Source organism: Rhineura floridana, chromosome 2 (assembly GCF_030035675.1).
Source record: "Rhineura floridana isolate rRhiFlo1 chromosome 2, rRhiFlo1.hap2, whole genome shotgun sequence".
In the NCBI taxonomy this organism is placed as follows: Eukaryota; Metazoa; Chordata; class Lepidosauria; order Squamata; family Rhineuridae; genus Rhineura; species Rhineura floridana.
In genome coordinates, this window is record NC_084481.1 from 105,727,544 (window position 1) to 105,749,094 (window position 21,551).

The following is a 21,551-nucleotide window of genomic DNA, read 5'->3' on the forward strand; positions in this document are numbered from 1 at the left end:
CTGTTGCAAATTGATTCTGTACATTGACACATAGATTTATTTCTGATGTGCCTGCTTCTTCGTTCTGAGCTCTTGGACTGGAGTTGGTTTAAACTACTCAGACAGCATCAAAAGTTGTCATGGTAACCACAGGTAAGCCAAGCCAAGCCTTAAAGGTGAGGTCTGTGCCCAGCATGGAATACTGCTGGATCACTGCCCTGGCTTGCAGCTTTCTCTTCATGCCCAGTGCCAGTTAGCACTATGCCCTTGGCTTTTATTTAGCTTGGAGACAGTCAGTAGTGGTTGGATCTTAATGATTTCAGGTACCCTATTGCTGGGATAGCACAGAAACCTTTGGGTTTCATTCAAGTGAACAGCACTATAGGATTCTTGTCCCTAGATCCGTGGTTCCCAAATTTTTTCTCCCCACAGACCACTTGAAAATTGTTGATGGTCTTGGCAGACCACTTAATAATTTTTCTGCCAGTTGTACCAATTGTAATGTGCCGTGTTAGATGCTGTGTGATTTTTAATTGTATTTTTATTACTTCTTTTATTAAAGTGTATTTTATAGTATTAAAATGTTCATTTCATAGAATTCAAATTGTAACCGGACAAAACCCAATAGAAGAACTAAGAAGCAATACAAATACAATTTTAAAAATATGAAAAATGCGGACATGCTGCAGCCTACCTGAGTGAAGCTCAAGGACCATAGTTTGGGAACCCCTGGGCTCCTGCAAATGTCCTGCTAGTTTAAATGAAAAGATAACACTCAAGTATGCTTGCTGTGCCTGCTGCAGGGTTTTATGTTTTACAAAAGTGTTTGAGATAATAATTAATACTGCTTTATTATTGTTGGTGTGTGTGGAATTGCGTGACCGGCACAGTAACAGGTGAACAGTGAGAAGTTCAAGTAATCCAGGCACAGACAGAGCTCTTGGTTTAAGAGTCCTTTACTCTGGACATTAAGGCAGCACAAAGCACACAGAGCTTCCAAGACTTTCACTTTCTCTCAGTAACACACTTGCAAGATCTCCTTCCCCCACTGGAACTGCTTCCCCCACACTAGGCTGGCAGAGCTGTCCAGCCTATATCTCTCCCGGTTGCCTTGGCAGCACCAGGTGTTGGCCTTGACAGCTGTGGCAAGGCTCTGCAAGCAGTTTAACCCCTGCTCTGCTCTTCCTTGCTTTTTTTAAGACTTGATGGAAACTCCTGGCAGTCATGCCTATGGGTCAACAGCTCCCACCTTTCCATCAAGGCTACATATGCTCCAGCAATACATTTACAGTTCAGTTTCCAGTTACATTTACATTAGTTACATTTCCACAGTACATTCTTACATTCCAGTTTACAAAGACCAGTGATTCTTTTAAGCTTTATTCACAGAACTTTAGTTGTACACAAGTCAGATATAACGTTTCTGCATCCATTTCACGTTCAATGTATGCACCTGTGTCGCTGACTAAACCTACTGTGAATCTGTCTGGCGGCTTCCCAATGTTAGACCTATCAGAGCGCCTCAAGGGAACTGGAGCTTCGGCTCCCCCTGCACCACCACTATCTGTACTTGTACTTGGTATGGCTTGCTCAGGTAGTCAGATTGTCAGCCTTTCTTTTCTTAGTTTTACGTTTGCCCCATATCAATTCATTTAGAGCATCTGTCAAAGGCACTTGAGTCTCTTCTGTTTTCACCTCTTGTGTTGGTGCATTGTCTGACCCATTCAGAATAACAGTCTGGTTTTGGTCCCATGGCTTGACTGAGATCCTTATGCTCCTACTCAGTACTACCTGCTGTGTCTGAGGAACCCAAACCCTGTAGTAAGCATATTGGAAACCCAGCACAAATGCTTCCTGTGCTCTGGGAGCCAGTTTTCCATGCCTCTTGCCCTTGGGAATGTGTACCCAGCACCTAGCCCTGAACCGCTGAATGTACTGCACCCTTGGCTTTCTCCCCGTGAGTTTTTCATAGGGTGACATCCCAATGGCACTGTGCAACACCCTGTTTTGTATGTATGTCGCATACAAAATGCACTCTCCCCAGAATGAGCCAGCTAGGCTGGAATCCATCAACATGGCTCTCACAGATTCCTGAAGGGCTCTATTTTTCCTCTCTGCCACCCCGTTACAAAACGGAGCAAATGGAGCTGTGAAGTTTTGCTCTATACCTTTGCTTTCCAGGAAGTCATGCAATGTTTTGCCCGTGAATCCCCCCCCCCCGGTCTGAGCAAATAGCTTTCACTGTAATGCCATGCTGTGTTTCAATCTTCTTGATAAACAGATGCAGCTTCTGTTCTGCCTCATTTTTTCTTTTCAGTAAATAAACATGACAGAACCTCATAAAATCATCATCCACTACCATAAAGTATTTAGCACCCCCTTGTGAACTCTGTATCGGCCCTGACAGATCAACATGAATCAGTTGGTAGGGAGCGGTTGTGGTGCATTCCGCTTCCTTCTTAATGGGTGCAACCGTTGCCTTCGATTTACAACAGGCATCACAATCTATTAGTTGCCCACACTCTGTCAATTTCATGTTTTCACAATGCATAGGGGTTTTCTTAATGGTCTCATAGTTTGCATGTCCTAACCTTCTATGCCAGTCATGCACACAGCCGTTATGTGTCTGCCTCTCTGCATTTAACTCAGCACACTCTGCATGATTGCTTTGTATTAGAACTGTGAATCTTTTAAACACCCTTGCATGCAGACCTCACCCCCTCTTTGCACAATACATTTCTCTTTGTCAAAACATACCGTATAGCCAATATCCACTAATTTCGTTACAGACAGAATATTGCTAGATAAGTCAGGTACATACAAAACGTTTGTCAGAATGCCAATCTTACATATCTTCACTGTGCCTCTCGCCAGCACGTCTCTCCGGGATCCATCCGCTAACAAAACAGAGTCTTGTACTGCTCTTGACGTGTGAAATAAACTTAGGTCCTTTACAAGACAATGGGACGCTCCGCTGTCACACACCCATTGCGTAGAAATGGTTTGAGCTTTTTCTGCACTGACAAAGTTCACACTTGACTGCTTCCAGCCACAGTCTCTGCTTTTCCGCCTGGCTGCACAGTTCCTTTGTATGTGACCCCGTGCTCCACAGAAATTACACAATTTCAGCCTCTGCTGCTCCTTGAAGTCAGACTGCTTGCTTCTGACAGCTTCTTTCAGCTCAGTTTTCTTCTTCTCCTGCCTCCTTTGCCACTCTTGGTTCAGTTTTTCCTCTACAAAGTCCAAATTCAGACCTCCATCTGGCATAGCCTCCATGGACATCACGAGATTATTCCAGGTTTCGTCAAGTGAAGCCAAAACTATGTACACCTTCTGAAGGATGCTATGCTCCATCCCTCTGTCCTCCAATTCTGCAAACAAACGTCTGAACTCTGTTAGATGCTCAGTCATGGTGCTTTCTTCTGTTAGACGCATCTGGTACAGCCTTCTTGCCAAACAAAGTTTGCTCCCCGCTGTCTGTTGCACATGGACAGTTTGCAACACGTCCCACATCCGTCTCGCCGTGGGTTCGTCCCTCACATACAGTAGCTGAGAGTCAGAGAGTGCCAAAGTAATAAAAGCCTGAGCCTTCTCATCCTTACGCGTCCAGGCCGCCTGAGGTACTGCCGGTGGGGCGGTATCAATAACTTCAAACAAGTCTTCTTTAATCAGAAACGCTCTCATCCTTAGCTTCCAGCTGGCGTAATTAGTCTCCGTAAGACGTTCCATCGGCAAGCCTGCAGACATATTAACTGCCATCTCCACTCACCTCTTCCAGGCACAATCAATCAGCCTTCCGGAGCTCTTGTCTTGACTCTCACTGCACTGTAACGTGCGCCGGATCTGGGCCCATAACCCTGTTGGTGTGTGTGGAATTGCGGGACCGGCACAGTAACAGGTGAACAGTGAGAAGTTCAAGTAATCCAGGCACAGACAGAGCTCTTGGTTTAAGAGTCCTTTACTCTGGACATTAAGGCAGCACAAAGCACACAGAGCTTCCAAGACTTTCACTTTCTCTCAGTAACACACTTGCAAGATCTCCTTCCCCCACTGGAACTGCTTCCCCCCCCCCACTAGGCTGGCAGAGCTGTCCAGCCTATATCTCTCCCGGTTGCCTTGGCAGCACCAGGTGTTGGCCTTGACAGCTGTGGCAAGGCTCTGCAAGCAGTTTAACCCCTGCTCTGCTCTTCCTTGCTTTTTTTAAGACTTGATGGAAACTCCTGGCAGTCATGCCTATGGGTCAACAATTATAAGCCACAGCTTCTCCCTTTCCAGAACCAGTGAGAGGTGTCATTAACATTTGCCTCCTCTCAATAAGCACACTGCTGGAAAGTTCTCCTACATAAGCTCCAGCGAAATCAAGAGGCACTTTCTACTGTTCTTTTCTGCAAGGTCTGGGTAAGAAACATTCCCAAAAGGCTAGAACCAAAGTGCAAATATAACTACTTCTGGTGATGTCCTTCCTTCTTACAAGTGTTAAGTAGAATGCGCAATAGTCAACCTGCAGAAAGGCTTCCCTTACCAAAGGAAAATAAAAGCAGAGCCTGCTGCAGCCTCCTGCCACCTGGACAAAGAAATACACAACACAACTGTACAGTTCCTTATAATACAACAGAAACAATAGTTTGTTATTTCTAAGGGATAACAGCTTTACTATGGTGTAAGCTGAAGCGATCATTTCATAGGTGCATGGAGTGCTAGCCTCAGCACCTTTTCTTTTTATATGTATGCAGCAGAGGTGTGTGTGTATGCGCCCAACAAAATAAGTAAGTAACCCTGTTCAGGGGCTCAAATGCAAGAGACCTCCTGCAGCTTTTAGTACATCCAGCTGAATGTGCCTATCTGCCCCATTCAAACCTTCCCCAATGCAGGAAAGCTGGCAGGGGAGGTTGAGGACAGGGCCACCTTCTATATTCTTTATGCCCACATGCTGCTTTGAACATCTGAACCATGCTTATGGGTGTAGGAATTCTCACATTCAGCAAGTATTAAAGAGAAACATTTTATCCACGTGACAAAATGGGCGTCGGCCATATGAAATCTATTAGCCTTTAAGGTGCTGTACTGTAACTGCCCAGGGTAATTTCCCATCTGTAAGTAAAAGAAGTCATGCTGCCCATATTGTAAAGGTTCCTTGTTTATATAAAATCATTTTGTAATTCTCTTGTCATAATGAATCCAGAGTCTGAAAGGAAAAGCAGAAGGAGGCTTGGTCACTGGTAGAGACACTTGTATCTTAGGACACCATATTCTGTATTCTTTGGAGACCGTTTTAGGCTAATTAAGCTGAATGTTATCTTGAAAGTACATCAAAGGTAAACCAACTTCACATCTTGCAAAGTCCTTTTCTCAGACTAACAGTACCTTATGATAAATAGCCGCAAGAGGGCACTACTCCAACCTGTCTGACAGCTTCAGATCAAATGTAGTGCTGCCACTGACCTGTTTTCCTGTCGTTTGTGAGGACTGCAGTGATCCTGGTACCTGTGTGGCTAATTAATCAATGTCAGTCCTGAATAATTGATGCTAAGTGGGGCCTGGAACAGACTTGGGTCCAAGCGTGACTCTATATCCTATTTTATCTTAGATTTAACAGCAGGACACAGAGCAAGCAATAGCAAAGTCGATTCTCTAGCCCATCAATAGCAGGCCCAGGGGAGTTTTCTTCCTTAGCTTGAAAAACCTCACCCTGTCATTAGTTTGCTCTATTATGATAGGAATGTACCTAACAGAATAGCACTACATACAGCACGGGAACGTTTATGAGTGAAGGTTATGCCTATTCCACCCCTCAAGCTTGTAATTTAGATTTGAATGTGGGTTTCATTTCTCACTCTGATAACAGTCTCTTCTCCCTCCCGCCCCAAGGTAGATTTCTCTGGCTTACTCTAACTTAAGTGTAAATGCAGGCTAGGCTTCAGAGAAGGGAATTTCTTCTGGTTTTTATAGGAGTCTAGGAGTACCTTACAGAAAGAGGAAACTTCTCATTTGAACTTGCCCCTCCCCCCACTACACACCCTAGCTCCTCTTTCCTAACAGGGTTCTTTAGGACTTGTAAGTAAAACTTTCACCCTCAGAGTTGGATTATTGGTTGGAACAGTAACAGCTGCTTAGAAAACAGGAAATGTTTAGAGCACAAAATTAGCCCTGTCCCATTTGCTATCTTTGGACTCCTACATAAAAACGAGAATCGGATCAAAACCAGCATTCTTTCTCTCAGATTATTATTCTTTTCCTATAAGCCTATCATAGTAGAGTACACTAGTGCAGTAATTTGGACAACCTTGCATCATGCTTGCCCAGTTGTAATAGCAATCCTTGCCAAAAGGGTAGTGGAAGACCATCAGCAGTTCTGTTGTACACACATTAGGGGCTTTGCGCCTGCACACTTTACACCCCACTCCCCTCTCCAAAACCCCCAGTGCCACCAGGCATGGGTGCATGTCAGCTGTCATGGGCCCGCTCGTGCTCCTCACCCACTTGCTTTGCCTGTTCAGCTGCCCTTCCCCCCGCCACTCCCTGTCTGTTTCTCTCCACCCCATCTTCTCACTGTCTCTATGCATGCCTGCCTCCTGCTCCTGGGATGCACACATACACACACTTGCTCTCCTGTTGCACCTGGCCACCACTATGGAATGTTGCAGGCTGCCATGCTGTAGTTCACAGCACCACCTGTGGCCAAATGAACTGCAATGTGAGGATTACATTTTTCTTACACAAACACAGGTGTGTGTACCACATTCCTTTCTTCTTTGAGGCTGCTGCTTCATCATAATACCATGGCTCCTATTCGTTGCTTAACAAAATGACAGAACTACAAAGGCAGCCTCTGTAACCAACTTTGAATCAGAGTTGGGTATCTAGCCCAGTCTAGGTTGGTGAATGTGTGCATACCTGTGTGCCCATGTACTTCAGCCAATGGCAGACCTGTTTATAATCAAGAGGGTGTGACTGAACTTTCAACTCCTGCCTTTCTAATGTCATCACAGGCCGACAAAAACCCTGTCCTTTTCAAGGATGCTACTACCACCAAATTCCATACTGAAATGAGATATTGGAAAGTAGCTTCAAGAAGACCCTGTTCCCCATTTCTTGGCATTACTTGCTTTCATAGCAGCCTCAGACAGAGTTCACTCAAAGCCTTGTTAAGGTTGCATAATCCATCTGGAGATGAGCAACCTGTTGCTGAACTACAACTCCTATCTTCCCTTCCCATTGGCCATGATGGGCAAGGTTGATGGGATTTGTAATTCAGCAACATCTGGAGAGCCACAGATTTCTCACCTCTGCTGTAGAGAATTGACAAGATCGATGAAGGTAGGTATGCTTATAATTTAATAGGGCGTGCACTGTTTTGCAAGTCATCTTTGTTAATAGCACCAGCTAGCCCTCACTGAAAGACAACTTGGGTTCAAGGAGATCTGATGAACCCTGGACAGTTTCCTCAAGGGAAGCCTACGACAGACACTTTCTGAGGTGTGACAGAAGTAGTTTGATTGCTACTTTCTTAAGCACTTGTTTTCAAGGGAGAGAATGTGTGTTCCTGTCTTCATCCTCAGATGCAATATAGAGGGGTGACTTTATAACCCAAGGGAACTTTGGATAAAAGGCATCAAACCAGTAAGATGCAATATGCAAACGGTGAACTTCAAAAATAAACACATCTTTGGGAACAACACCATTTTAATGACATTTAAGGCTAGATTTGGCTTCTCCTTTACACCTCCAACATTGGATCAGTTTCCCCCTTTTAAAAATCCATACCAGTTACCTAATTATTGGAAGGAATTTGTTTTTCCTTAACTCAGTTAGTTCTGAGTGCCTGGTTTGACTATCTTACTGGCAAAACTTATAATAAACAGCAAGTATAACCGGTACGGTCACAGTAATACAGAGGAGCTGCCCCCTGAAGAGCAGGAATTTGAGCTGTGCATGCAGCAGCATAGGCATAGTGGCTGCAAAGGAAAGAGGCGGTCAGAGCAGGAACAAGAAAAGATGCTCCGGTGCCTCCAGAGACCAGCTCCACCTCCAGGAAGTACACAAGATTTGCAAGCACATCAATGCAGTCAGCCCCAGCACAGGCAACAAGCATAAAAAACTCTGCTCAGAAAAAGGCCAACTTACAACACAGGAAAGCCAACCAGTTCTTGTCCCCTGGCTCTCCCTCCCACCCCACCCATCCCCATAAGACATGATGGTTCAGGGAGACAAAAGACAGCACAGCTCCCAATCCCATCCCCCCCTCAACAGTACAATTAAGGGTTGTCTCCGCCTTCCCTTCAACCCCCATAAGGTAATTAATGAAACAGTAGTTGGGCTCAGGGAAACACAAGGACTAAGTTTTAGAATCAAACATCCTTCAGTCTCTCAACAAGTTGCTGTATAGTCATTTATATATTTACACATACGGACAAGTCCTTCCAGCACCACAAAAAGAGGAAAAAAAGTCACATCAAAGAAATGCAATCCCCTCTTCCAGATATTAGAGAACACAATCCAGACCTGCAGGGAACTTTCACTCAACAGAACTATTACTCTCTGCAAGGAAACCCACTGGGGGCTTCTAGCATAGGGAAGCGTTAACAGTGGCCAAGAACAAAGAGGAGGAATCATCTTCCATTTTTGCATCAATGTAAACCAATAGGCAAAAGTGAGTGGAACAAAACTCAGGGAACAGCAATTTGAGAATTAGCAGGGAACCCATTCATAAAGGATACCTTTATATACTTTCCTTCCCTCAACTCCAGAACTGGTTGAGACCAATTGGAAGCATGTAACTTTCCCTACCGCTAGAGAATGGTAAAGTGGCGGTGGGTGGAATGTCTTGGCAGCACCTTCTAGAGAGGCATTATCTTCTACAGACAACAGCTACCTTTCCTTCTGTGATACAGGCATGGAGCTGCTCAACCCAGGTATTACACATTTGGTTTTAAGAACTGCCTTTCAGAAAAAGAGCAAAGTGGCAGGCCAGGTCACTTGCACAGATCCAACCAGCTTTGGCCCCTATCAAGGAGATGAGGTCAAACAGACTGAAGGAACACCATGCTCTGCTGCTCTGCATGGGCCTGCTCCAGAAGAATAGGCAATGCCAGTCAATCCTCTGGGACAGGGACACAGAAACCAGTGTGAAGACCATCATATAATAATTTACTGCAATTCAACCTGTGGCTTTGTACAAGTTGCCAGGAGGGGGAGGAGGCAAAAAGAGGAGGGGAATGTTTAAAATTAAAAAATAGTTCTTTGCAGGCCTTGGTGAAGTTTTGAGACAGTCTGTGCGGAGCTCTTGGGGCCCGCAGACACCATCTGGTCTGTCCCCTTCCCTTGAATCCATTTGATTCTTCTTTCACGTTGCCTCTGTCTCTGCACTACACACAGTGGAAATCCCTCGAAGACACAGTCTGGTCAGCTGATGAAGAAAAGGCAGAGATTAGGACAGCTCACCACTCCCTTAAACACGCACAGTTTTCCAATATACAACATTTCAGAAAGCTTTGAACACTGCATTCTTTCTTTTGCACTGTTTTAAACTACTTTGAAAGACATGGAAAAGAACTTTGCTGAACGGGGGAAATCTATAGGACAAACCATTCGCTTCAGAGGAAAGCAGCTCTGTGACAGGCTTTTCTCCAACCTGCTCTTGCTCAAGGGTTTGGTCTGTGGGAGCTCAGAGCCCCTGAGGCACATCGCCACTCATAGAGCAGCCTTTCTGCAGCAAGTGGCTAATTCTTAGAGTAAGAACATGATACTTTGTTACAACTGGCTCTTCACAACCAGAGTAATAAGCTTCTATAGCTGTGAAAAAGCATCTCCTATATAGCAGGGTAAACTGTTTAGTGCCAAATGTGTTTTGGAACTGCTTTGGGGGTGCTGAACTTACTTAATAGCTCCAGAAAATCCTTTTTTCTTAAAAAAATTACTACTGGCTCTACTTCTTTTTCTACTTTACAGAGCATGGTTTGAAAGCACACAACACAGCAACCTTGCTGAAGCTATGAAGGTTTTGGTCTGTCTAGTCAGGGAGATGGGAGTCCAGCAGGAACCCTATGTATATGCAGCCTTGAGTTCAATGGAAGAGAAAAATGCAGTAAATGCCTATAATTTTTTGCCAGCATTTTAATAGCAATGGCTCTCCTGTAAGAAGAGGTATAAATTATTTAGATCAGCAGATTTCTTCCTAAAACAGAGTTAAGGTCTGATTGCTATATTCATTTAGATAGCACATGATGTCTTGCCCAACACTGTTTTGCAGGTGAATGTGTCAATTGCTTCTCTTGAAAAAGAATGGCATTGCCTGTGGTAGATTGAAAGCTTTTCCTGTGTGGCATTCAGTACCTGCTGCTGACTGTGACAGAAAGACTTAATCATGTGTGAGTGATGGATGCCAACATACCATCAGGCTTGCCTCAGTTTCCAGTCACTAAGCCATGCCAGTCTAATCTTTCTCTACTGTTGAGCTGCATTGTTTTAAGGAGAAGTATTAACAATAACAAAAATAGTCTTACAGGAGATTCCAGATATAGTATCAACATTTAATTAAGAAGCTTTGGGCAGTAATTGTAATGCCTTTGTTCAGTGAACAACTTCTCATTGAGGTTTCATTTTTTGCAAGAAAAACAGATGCAGTACTATTACTAACCTCAAGGTGATGCTGTGACTCTTAACGTCTGTTGCCCAAGTCTTTGATTTACCCATTGAACTGAGCCTACAGTGCTTTTTGCATGGCCTAGCAATAGGATTGCATTGTAGGTAAATTGTGCCTCCATCTGGATAAAATATGCAGCCCAATCTGTGATGCTTTTCACCATGTGCTTCAGGAACCTATGTGGACCATCACTTTTTTTTGGTGCATAACTCCAGCCTTGCAAATTATACAGCCACAAGAATGCAGATGGTAGTGTTGAAACAGTATCCCATGTTATGCTACTCTGCTCTTTCTATAGAGATTTGAGAAGTGAGCTGATTACCCCACTGCTGTCATCTTTTCCAGGGCATTCAACTTATATGTGGTTTTTCTTCTTGCAGACCAAGAGCAGAGGATGACAGAAATGTCTACAAAAAATTTTAGTAGGTGCCATTAGAACAAGATCTACTATGGTACCTTGAGTTTTAATCTGACATAAGTCCTATTTTAGTTGAAAGTTTTACTTGTCCGTTTCTCTTACGCTGATGGATTTTGGATATATCAATTTTATTTATCGGTACCCTTTATGTACATGAATTTTAGCAGGAAAATTTGATTAAGCCGTATATCTGCTTTTTATTGTTTTTACTGTATATATTTCAATTGCAATGGCTTGTGGCTAATGCAAATAAAGGATTTGATTGAAACTTACTAGTCCTGAATTCAGAAACGCTGGCTTAACCCTCTTAATTTTCATGGTGATACACAAAACAGTCAGAGAGAATCGAGAGTTCAAAGTGTAATAAGAGAGAGAGAAAAACCAGAGCCCTTTTGGACTTTTTTCTGTCAAGAGTTCTCATAATCTGTTGACATTAATTAAAAATCAGCCATCTTCACAGAGTACCAGTAATCCTATTACTGACCTTGCCCCATACTCTGACCTTCACCTTCTGCAGTTTAAAAGTTAAAAAAATGCCTGGCCGTTCTTTAAAATAATTTAAGAAATTTAGCATTGAACTCAATGATAATGTCAGGCATGCTCAGTAAGAACCAACTGGAAGTGTTCTAAAACCCAGACTCACAGCTGCTTGGCTTGTCTAATCAGGGGGCCACACTCACACCAGAACTTTATTTCACTTTAGATAGCCCCCAAAGAATCCTGGGAAGCGTAGTTTGTGAAGGCTGCTGCGAGGAGACTCCTTTTCTCCTGACAGAGCTCCAGTGACCAGAGTGGTTTAACAGTCAGCTGCTCCGACTGAAGCTCTGTGAGGGGAACAGGGCCTCTCCTAGCAACTCTCAGCACCTTTCACTAACTACCCAGGATTCTTTGGCAGAAGCCATGACTATCTAAAGGAAAATAAAGGTCTGGTGTGGATGTGGCCGAGGACAAATTTGGGTGGGAGGCTACATGTGCCTGCTGTAGAATAAAAAGGTGGGGGAAATGCTGAAAAGCAATAATACTGTTCACAATGTTGTCCTTTTGGAAAGAAGCTTCCCCTCTGCCCAGTGCCCACCCATCTGATCTCCTCCCCTTCCTGTCCCTCCCCCAGGTCAGTTTCACCTATCCTAAGCATGATTGCACAGGGGTAAATCCCACTGAACTCAATAAGCATGCAAATGATCAATCCATTCTCAGAAACTTGCACAGGATCCCATTTCTTACCTTCTGGATTAAAAAGCAGAGAAACTCATGAATAGGCAAAAGCCTTACAGTTCAAGAACATACCTATAGCCAATGGATATTTCTATCAAACTTTAAGAAGCAGGGAAATTGGGCAGCTATAGTGAATGCACCAGGGGAGCAGGAGACCTGACCTCCTCCCTGAGATATTGTATTGCCCTACAAATTTGTCAAAATGCAAACACAATTTGGGTTGGTCTTTCACAGTCCAATCCACTTCCTGTGTACCGTGTGCCTCTGAGCATATGGTGAGTGGTGGCAACACCTGCAATCAGCCCAAACAACAGAAACAAGGCATGTGCTGTGCTGATCTTCTTGTAGCAGGGAGGAAGCAACAATTTAAGACAGGTGATCTAGTTCAGATAGTCACTTGAAATTTGTTTGATTTACTTTGCAATTTTAGTGACGTTTCCTATAGGAAATCATTTTCTTTTGCTTCTGTTTCTGTGAAGATGTAAAGTACAGCAACGCTTTGCAACACTAAAAAATGGACATGAGGAGTGTCTCAGTTTGCACAAGATAAAACAGCGGTAGGTGAAATATATTCGAGCAAATTTCTAGGTGTGCTCTATGTTTTTAACTGACCATGCCCACCTTTCCTTAAGTGGAGTACTTTAAGCATAGCAGGCTGAAAACATGCGTCTTGGGCAGGCTAAGTTTGTTTTTTTCCAACAGCTACAGTCATTGCTTAAGTGGCAACATACTGTCATCAGTCTGATTTTACATCAAACTGCAGTTTCAGATTCAACTTTTAATGCACCCAAAATAGAAATAGAACAGAACCTCCAGTCTGAAGCACAAAAAGCCGTCTTTACCATCATATGACATTGGTCAATAAAAAGGCTTTGAAATTAATAAAAATAAATTTGACACAGATTTCTAGGATGAATAACAAGAGAAATATAATTTTCTAGGTTAGATTCTCTGTAGTAACAGTAGTAACACAGAAAAGAAGCAAAGTCAGAAGAACACTAACAAGCATACAAAAATGTAATTCTGCATCTTTGGAGATGGCAGGTGTTGCCACCACTCACCATATGCTCAGAGGCACATGTTACCAAATTCTTCCAAGCTACACAGGAAGTAGATTGCACTGTGAAAGACCAACCCAAATTGTGTTTGCATTTTAAATTTGTAGGGCAGTACAATATCTTTGAGAGGAGGTCGGGTCTCCTACTCCCCTGGTGCATTCACTATAGCTGCCCAATTTCCCTGTTTTTTATAGTTTGATAGAAATATTTGTTGGCTATAGGTACGTTCTTAAACTGCAAGGTTTTTTGCCTATTAGTGAATAACTATTTAGAAAATGGACACTTTCCCTGCTCGTCTCACTATCTGCTCCTTCCCCACTGCTACAGCACTGAGAATGGTGCTGCTTCTCTCTTGTTGCTGCTAATTCTTTGATGTTATAAGAGGGAGAAGGCTTTGAGCCCAGTATGATCTCAGCTTTGCCTTGTGTTGGGCAATGAAGAGATGAGTACATGTGTGGCTGACTTCTCTTTCATTTCCTCAAAATACCATCCCTTTAGAAAGCTTTGAGCAGCTTTAACTCTGCATGCACTTGGGGCAGCTCAGAAGATTTCCAGGATGCTTGCCTGGGGACAATTACTACTCACCCTAGGTGAGCAGCAAATACAAACCTGGCTCTCAACATATATTCAACTTGCCCCATTTGAGACCATATGGGAACCCTTCTGGTTTGAGCTAGCATGCAACTGCTACTATGTTAAAACTGTGCTATTCCTCAAGGTGAGTCTGGGCACAGGGCCCTGCCATTTTCAAAAGGTATGTGGACAGAAATGGCTCAAAATCAGATGCTTTGACCATCACTGGGATGAAGATAGAAAGAAACCACAATTCCCAAAGGTTGCTCCAGCACTAACCAAGCACAATATGCATTTCTAATATGAAACACTGGGAAAAGGAGAATTTTACCAGATACAAATGCAGAGAGCATGCCAAACAAAAAAGCAAACTATCCTTCTTTATAGATAGGGACCGCAGTGGCCTGGCATAGGGATAACACTTTTTTAGTTTACCAGACCTTTCTATATATTCTTCTGAATATCCCTATTATTTCACTGCCCTCGTTTATAACTGATAGACAACACACTTTCTGTTACCTTATCCCAGTTTGTACAATTCTCCAAATCCTTACAGCAACAGCTTGCTTTTTCAGAGAGATGCTGTCTAACATAAAGCTGGATCCCATTTGTGCTGCAGATAATAAAGGGAAAACCAACCCACATTTCCTCCTCCACAAAAGAGAGTCAGGACCACACCTATAAACATGCTGCCAAGTTATGTGCTCCTCATCGGGGCAGCTTTCTAATAACAGAGAGAGTTCACAAGGGCCAGACCTTAACATTCCACACACAACATAGGTAGCTAATGGGGTGGAGAAATGAACACACACTTGGCAAGCACTGGGCCTTCTCCTCCCCACAAGCTATTGGCAGTAGCATCTCTCTCAGGACAGGCAGTTTAAGGAGTGTTTGGGATTCATCTGTGCTCTTTCAGCAGCAAAAGAACAGGAAATGCCCCCACCCACCCAAACCCATATCCCTGGCCAGAGGAAATACTCTTAAGACATCTGGATTATTTGCACATCTGGAAACCTCCCTTTAAACAATAGCTGCCCTGGATGCAACTCACAAATTGGGTCTGATGGGAGATCACAACTGGCTTGACATCCACTCACTCCTTAGTCATAATTTTTTGGACAGAGTGGAGTGAAGCGCCATTCTCATTTTTATCAAGCCACACACAAACTGCTGTTTCCCCAAAGAGGAGAGAAGAACTCTGCTTACTGCTCAAGTGCACAGAAAGGGCAGACTATACATTAGGTTCCATACACTGAATTCAGTGGAATTTATTCCCAGGTAAGTGTATGTAACGTTGCAGCTTTAAAAAGGACAGATAACAGAAGAGTTCTATTGTATGTATCTCCACCCCTTTTCTGAATGCTTGGTGTGTGTCGGGGGGCAGAGTGTCGGCTCTTACACTTTGAGAAGCCGCCTTCAGTTATTTCTGTAAACTTCGCACATTACCTCAAAAGCATTTCTTGTGGCTCTCAGCTTTCCCACAAAATATCAAATGCAACAGAAAAAATAGTTCTAGTATGTTTTTCATGTATATTTCAGATAAGAGGTATAATTAATAATTGTTATTAGATTAGAGCATGAATTACAAAATTTTGAATGCTGTCCAGATCTGACTCTGCTACATGGAATGGCCCAATTTGCTCATTAATGTTAAGTCACGGTTTAGTGCTGTGTGTATAAGATGGAACTCTCAACCACCACCACCACATGGCTGGGAGAAGGATTTTGGTAGCGTTTCATTTCACTTACACAGAACCCTAGCTGTGTTAAGTAGGATCCTGGTTTATAACAAACTGGTCAGTTTCAAAACAAGCCAATTTCAAACCACAGATTGTGAAGCTGGATCATTTATTTATCCGGAGTTCATTTTAAACCACAATCTCTGGCTTATACTGTACTCATTAAGAAGCCAGGATGCTGTGAAAGCAGAACGAAACACTAGCAATGTCTTTCTCATGGCCATGTAGAAGAGGGAGTGACTGAGTGTGCGCACACTGCTTCGTTCTCCACATATTTTGTCTTGTCACCAATTTTAGCCTTTTCAGTGATTCATAATTGCGCTTCTTGCTCTGTAAGAAGCACATTACAATAAATCTTAAGGGCTGGAAAGAGAGCAGCACAGCCAGTCTACCTCAGGCAGACAACCGGAAGTATCATGAAGAGGCAGCCAAATATTTTGAGGGGGTAATGAAGGGCAAGAGAAGCATCTATAACAGGCGGGGACATCAGTTCTGGGGCAGAACGTGGCCCTCTGGACCTCTCTTCACTTCTTGGGACTCTGACTAGGCCATGCTTCTCATTGGTCCTACTCTGTACCTCTTAAAATGCTTTTGACAGGACAGAATGCTTCCTTGAACTGTGAGAATACCTTTTGCGTGTGTGTGTTAGGGGGGATGTGTGCAGAAACTTCTGACACTTACCCGGCTGTAATCTAGCCTATTGTACAAAGGTAAGAACCACATCCATGTCAAACCCAATTTTGCCTCTGGCCCTAGCCACCACTAGAATGCAGCTCCCGGAGAGATCCCCAAGGAGGAATGCAGCCCTCACACTGAAAAAGTCAGACCTCTGATTTATAAGGAGTACAGCTTAAGGGGATGAAATGGAAGCAGAAACTGTGGTTCTAATTAACATTTATAAAGGTGAAAGGCCAATTCATACCCATTCTTGACAGCAAGCCACATCGGAAGCATCCTCCCCAAGACTCATGATCAAAACACTCTAGTTTGAACTGCTTTGGAATTATGCAATTTGCATCCAGTGTTTTAAAAGTCACATTCTGCCTTCCAAAATGCTTGAGGGGCATCTAATTCACAAAGAAGAATAACTAAAGGAAATTGCCCACTGTGAAAATGACTGAGAAACTGAGCTCTGTGCCTTTAATTCTTATTTGCTTATGGTCTGGTCATATTCAGGATGTAAGAGGAACCAAATGAGCTCTAAACTTGAAGTCTATGATTTGGAGAGGACAGCATTTTCCCTACATGTACTGTTCATTTTTCCACCATCTTACCTTAGTCAAGATATCACACATTTACAATTCATGCAGCCTGGGCCACTTTCATCTGGGGGATTCAATTTGCGTAGTTTGTGCTGCCGGATCTCCCGCACTAAAGTATAGAAAGCATCTTCAACTCCCTATGAGAGAGCAATAAAGTGTCTTGAACACACACACACACACACACACACACACACAGGATAACTTAAAAGGGCTCTTTCAAAAGAGTCACTCAGAATGCCTTTTCTGCTATTGATAGGGGCAATTTTGAATGTACCGACATCGCTAACGTAGTGAGGAAAACACACACTACTACTTTACGAAATGATTGATGAGTCCTTGGAAAAATGGGTGTTTGATACAAGAGATCCACCCACACTATCTCATTTTCATGAACTGGTAACAAAACCATTTCAATCAGGAATTGGTTCACAGAGTTACCTACATATATATGGTATATAGCTATACCAACAGCTGAGCTGCCTGCATATCTGTAATCACATGAAGAAAGCCAAAAATCAACTAGCCTGTGCAAGGATATGGCTAGCACCAATTCCCATGATCAGGGGAGCACTTTCCATGTCTTCTACAAACACAGAAATCACTGCCAGATATATATCTGTGCACCGCTCGCTTCATGCCTTCATAGCCCAAACAGCTGCTAGGCCATGAAAACACCTGCATGGAAAGGCCATTAACTGAGTCAACTATACATAGGTGCCTGCACTTGGACAGAGGAAAGAGCTTGTACAAAACAGCACAATGCGAGTCCCTAGAGCACCGCCACCTCTGGCTGAATCCTTGTCTTTGCTAATACTTATAAGATTGCAGTCAGTAGCTGAGCCGGGCTACTTGCCAGCTTTATCCCAGCACTACTTTAATGGGGAAATCATTCTCAATCCCAGCCTGCTGTAATTCACACTTATGTTTCCCAGCGCCCAGGGGCCATCAGCAGAGGCTACACAACCTGTGGTGTAATTAGCAGTTGGAGCACTGATAGCCTGACAGCAAAATGTGTGTCATTTGCTCAATGGGGCTGTGTGCCAGGCTCACCACTGTCAATCATGTAGCCCCTGCAATCCTGTACAAAGGAAAAGGGAAGTCCAACAGCCATCCATTTTTACAGCTTGTGGAAGGAAGCAGGAAGGGCGTGGAAGAGGCAGGCCTGAGTGGGAAGACAGACATCCTGCCACCACAAGAACTGAACAGTTTCTGTCAGCATAGCAAGGACAGAAAAAGACTCTGCAAAGGAGGTTTCTAAACTTGCAGATTACACTTTGAAAAGTTTGCTTTTCCTATAAATTGGAGCTAAACGCTAATCCAGTCTCAATATACTGACACACCAAATTTGCAACCTGTTGAGCTGTGACTTGAGAACAGAAGATTCCCCATTTGGTTCGCATGCACAAAGCTTTAGAAATCCTGTACTGAAGCTACCTTGATCTTCATATGAGGGAACTAGGGGAGGACACACTAAGACAAAACTTTCTGGGAGTACAGAATGGATTATTCTCTAAACTGTGAAGGTGTGGAAAATAATTAAGGGGAGGCTTCCATTCACGCCTGCCCTCTACATACCTGTCTAGTTTTGGCAGATGTCTCTATGTAGGGAATCCCATAGCTCCGAGCCAACTCCTGGGCTTGCCGAGTTTCCACAGTCCGGGCTGGAAGGTCGCACTTATTCCCAACCAGCACCATGGGGACATCATCAGAGTCCTTCACTCTTTTGATCTGCTCCCTGCAGAGGAGAAACCAGAAGTTGGGCAAATTCAGGAAAAGCCATCTTTTTCTAAATTATTCAAAGCCTGGTCAGAGGCGATGAAAAAAAGACTGATGCACTTAGATGGTCTCTTTAGGGAGTAGGATAGTTGCAATCCATGCCCTACTCCTCGCGTAGGACAAAAAACCCCAGATTCTCTACACAAAATGAAGTTTATTAAGGCCACGTTATTCACACTAGCAGTTTACTTTACAGCATCTCTTCCACAGTAGTGATGACACTTCAGCAGTGTTTGTTTAGTGTTAAAACATCTTGCTACGGCTGGAAGAGTCTGGCATCCCAAGGGAAATATGGCTTGCATAATTTCATCTAGCAAAATATTTATTTATGCAGAACTTGGGGGGTGTTTGAGTACACACTGAAGTTGTAGAAGGTAAGGACTCACAAAACTGCTGATTGGAAAGAGACCAAAAGGCCATGTAAGTCTGATCCCCCCCCCCCAAAAAAAAGACAGGAACAGTATCTATTCATACACATACCCCAGCAATTTTAAACCATGGAGCTGATGTAAAAAAGGCCTTCAGAACAAATTGGAAGACGGAGAAGCAAATCAAGCAGGGGCCAGGCCATAAATAGCAAGGGAGCTATTCTAGAATTTCCCTAGTATTGCAGAACCGCTGCCGAACATGCTGATACTTTTGGGTTCTGAGCTTTCAGCAGACACAGCCTACTGACTTTCAAATTTGATAAGCAGAACTTACAGAGGAGTAGGTGGGTTAATCTACTTTTGGGGGATGGGGAAGGAAGAGCCATGCAGTACCTTAAAGACAAACACATCTATTATGGTAAAGATTTCACTAGAGTCCATTTGATCAGATCTGTTAATAAAATTAGATAAGTTTTGAGGTGTCACCAAGAGCAACAGAAATTCAGAAATTTCTCATTCTGAATTGACCATCATAATGCACGCACACATACACAAATGGGGGGGGGGGATAGGTATGTAGTAGTGCTATGCATGTATATAAGATCCCACACTGAATCCTTGGCATCTCTAACCAAAAGGACCCCTGGCCTGAGAGCCAAACTCAAGACCACTCTAGAGAGTAGCTGCCATTTGAAACAGACAATACTAGGCCACGTGGGCCATTGGTCTGACTCTACAGGAAGGCAATCCCCTATATCACTTTACAGAGAATATGTACTACCGACTCAATCAGTAAAAACGGCAATTTCATTCTCAGAAGGCTGCCAATGTGAAGAGTTGTGTAGAACCTGACAGTCCAGAATTGCCCCCTTTAGCTAGGAATCTAAGGTTCTCCGAGCCCAAGGCAGATCACTGTCCACAGGAAAGGGTCTGTACACAGCCAATTGTTACCATCTACTGAGCAGCATAACACACATGGCCATGTGCCCCTTCACAGATGATGCTGGAGTTCCACCTTTTTTGCAGAGCTTTATTTGCTTCCCTGAAAGGGCCTTTCCTAGTGCTCTGCATTTTTTTCTATCATGCATCCCCAGATGCAAATTAAGCAGATTAGTTTGCATAAACTATTCTGTCCCCCCCCCCTTTACTAGGGATGGGGAAGGAGGAATTGCTGAGCACTGAAGGCCTGTTCCCAGCTGCGGTTTAAAAAAAAAGGAAAAAACTTATCTTGATCTGTCTCTGGTTTTCAAGATTTCATCCTGGCACTGCCTACACATTTTCAAGCATATCCTTACAACCTTAAGGGCCTCTCTTGCCTTGTACTGGCAGCGGTTCAGAGGATCTCTTTTTCTTGATCCGGGGAGACTCTACTATGACAAATTTTGAGAACTGCTATTGTAGAATGGCAAACAGGGCCCCACTCTGTTGAGCAGGAAGAAGAACGTAGCTCAAGGCATGAGCACAGACCCTCTGTCAACAACAAACTACAACCAGGCTCAGTGCCATACATATCCCCCAAGTCACGGGCTGCTGTCCAGGTGCAGGATTTTTCTGTGTTCCTCAGAAACCAGGCCTCTGTTACTCAAACAGAGGACTGCTCAACTCCCTACTTCAAGAGATGTAAACACTGAGGGACTTTGATTCAAGAGATGCACAATAGCTTTTGCAAATCAATTTCTCTCTGTCTGTCTGTCAACCCTCTGGGATTCCCGATGAATTTGCTGCAGAGCTTTCCTTCAAGAAATACTATAACTAATGTGCATAAACACATGCACATAAATACTAACTTCTTGCACATCTCTCAGTAATGAACATCAAAAAAATGCACCAAATAGGGAAACCTTGAATCATTTTTTAACATAAGAAAAATGCAAAGGTATATTCAGTTAAAAATTAATTTAAATTCAATCTTGGATAAATATTTTGTTCACATCACTGTGGGTTCCCCACTCACCCGCCCACCTCTACCCCAAAGTCGGACCATTTCTGGTGTAACCCAATCACTCACGCATGAATGCTGGACAACCCAACTTAAGCAGATTCATATGCGTAACCTTTCCTCATATGCTGTGCCCTGGTTCAGACATTTACCAAGTGACAACTGGTTTTGTGCAGTGGAAACGCCATGTGGAAGCCCCTCCCCTTCATCACACCCCCAAAGCAACATGATGAAAGCACTCTTCATGGAAACCAATACACATGGTCCCTAATTTCACAATTGTTTTCCCTCAGAAGGGCGGGAAATATCATGAGTGGGTGGTCATGCATACAGGCCTCCATGTGGAACATCCATTTCAGACATTACTCTAGATGTGTGATGAATGGGAGGTGGCCATACACTAGAACTCCTCCACACTAAGTATCCTGCAGCCTAGGAAACATCTGAAGTCTGGTAAGCTGCCTGGTAAACCTGCAATTTCCATTCATTTTTAAAAACCGCAGTTCCCCCTTATTGTCCAACCTTGTTCAGGAGTTCCACTGAGTAGTGTCCTTCCTTAATATCCACCAATTCAATGATACT

General features: G+C 43.5%; 1 protein-coding gene across 1 annotated transcript in view; it reads right to left on the bottom strand.

Moving 5' to 3' along the window:
• Window positions 1-7,644: 7,644 nt before the first annotated feature.
• The window catches only part of HRAS (HRas proto-oncogene, GTPase), a 68,986-nt gene continuing 55,079 nt past the window's right edge, over window positions 7,645-21,551 (bottom strand). The window contains exons 4-6 of the mRNA XM_061609987.1: window positions 18,462-18,621; window positions 16,899-17,023; window positions 7,645-9,385 (exon numbers count right to left, since the gene is read on the bottom strand). Of these exons, the coding sequence (XP_061465971.1) occupies window positions 16,904-17,023; window positions 18,462-18,621 (280 nt within the window). The 3' untranslated portion in view covers window positions 7,645-9,385; window positions 16,899-16,903. The remainder of the gene's footprint in view (window positions 9,386-16,898; window positions 17,024-18,461; window positions 18,622-21,551) is intronic.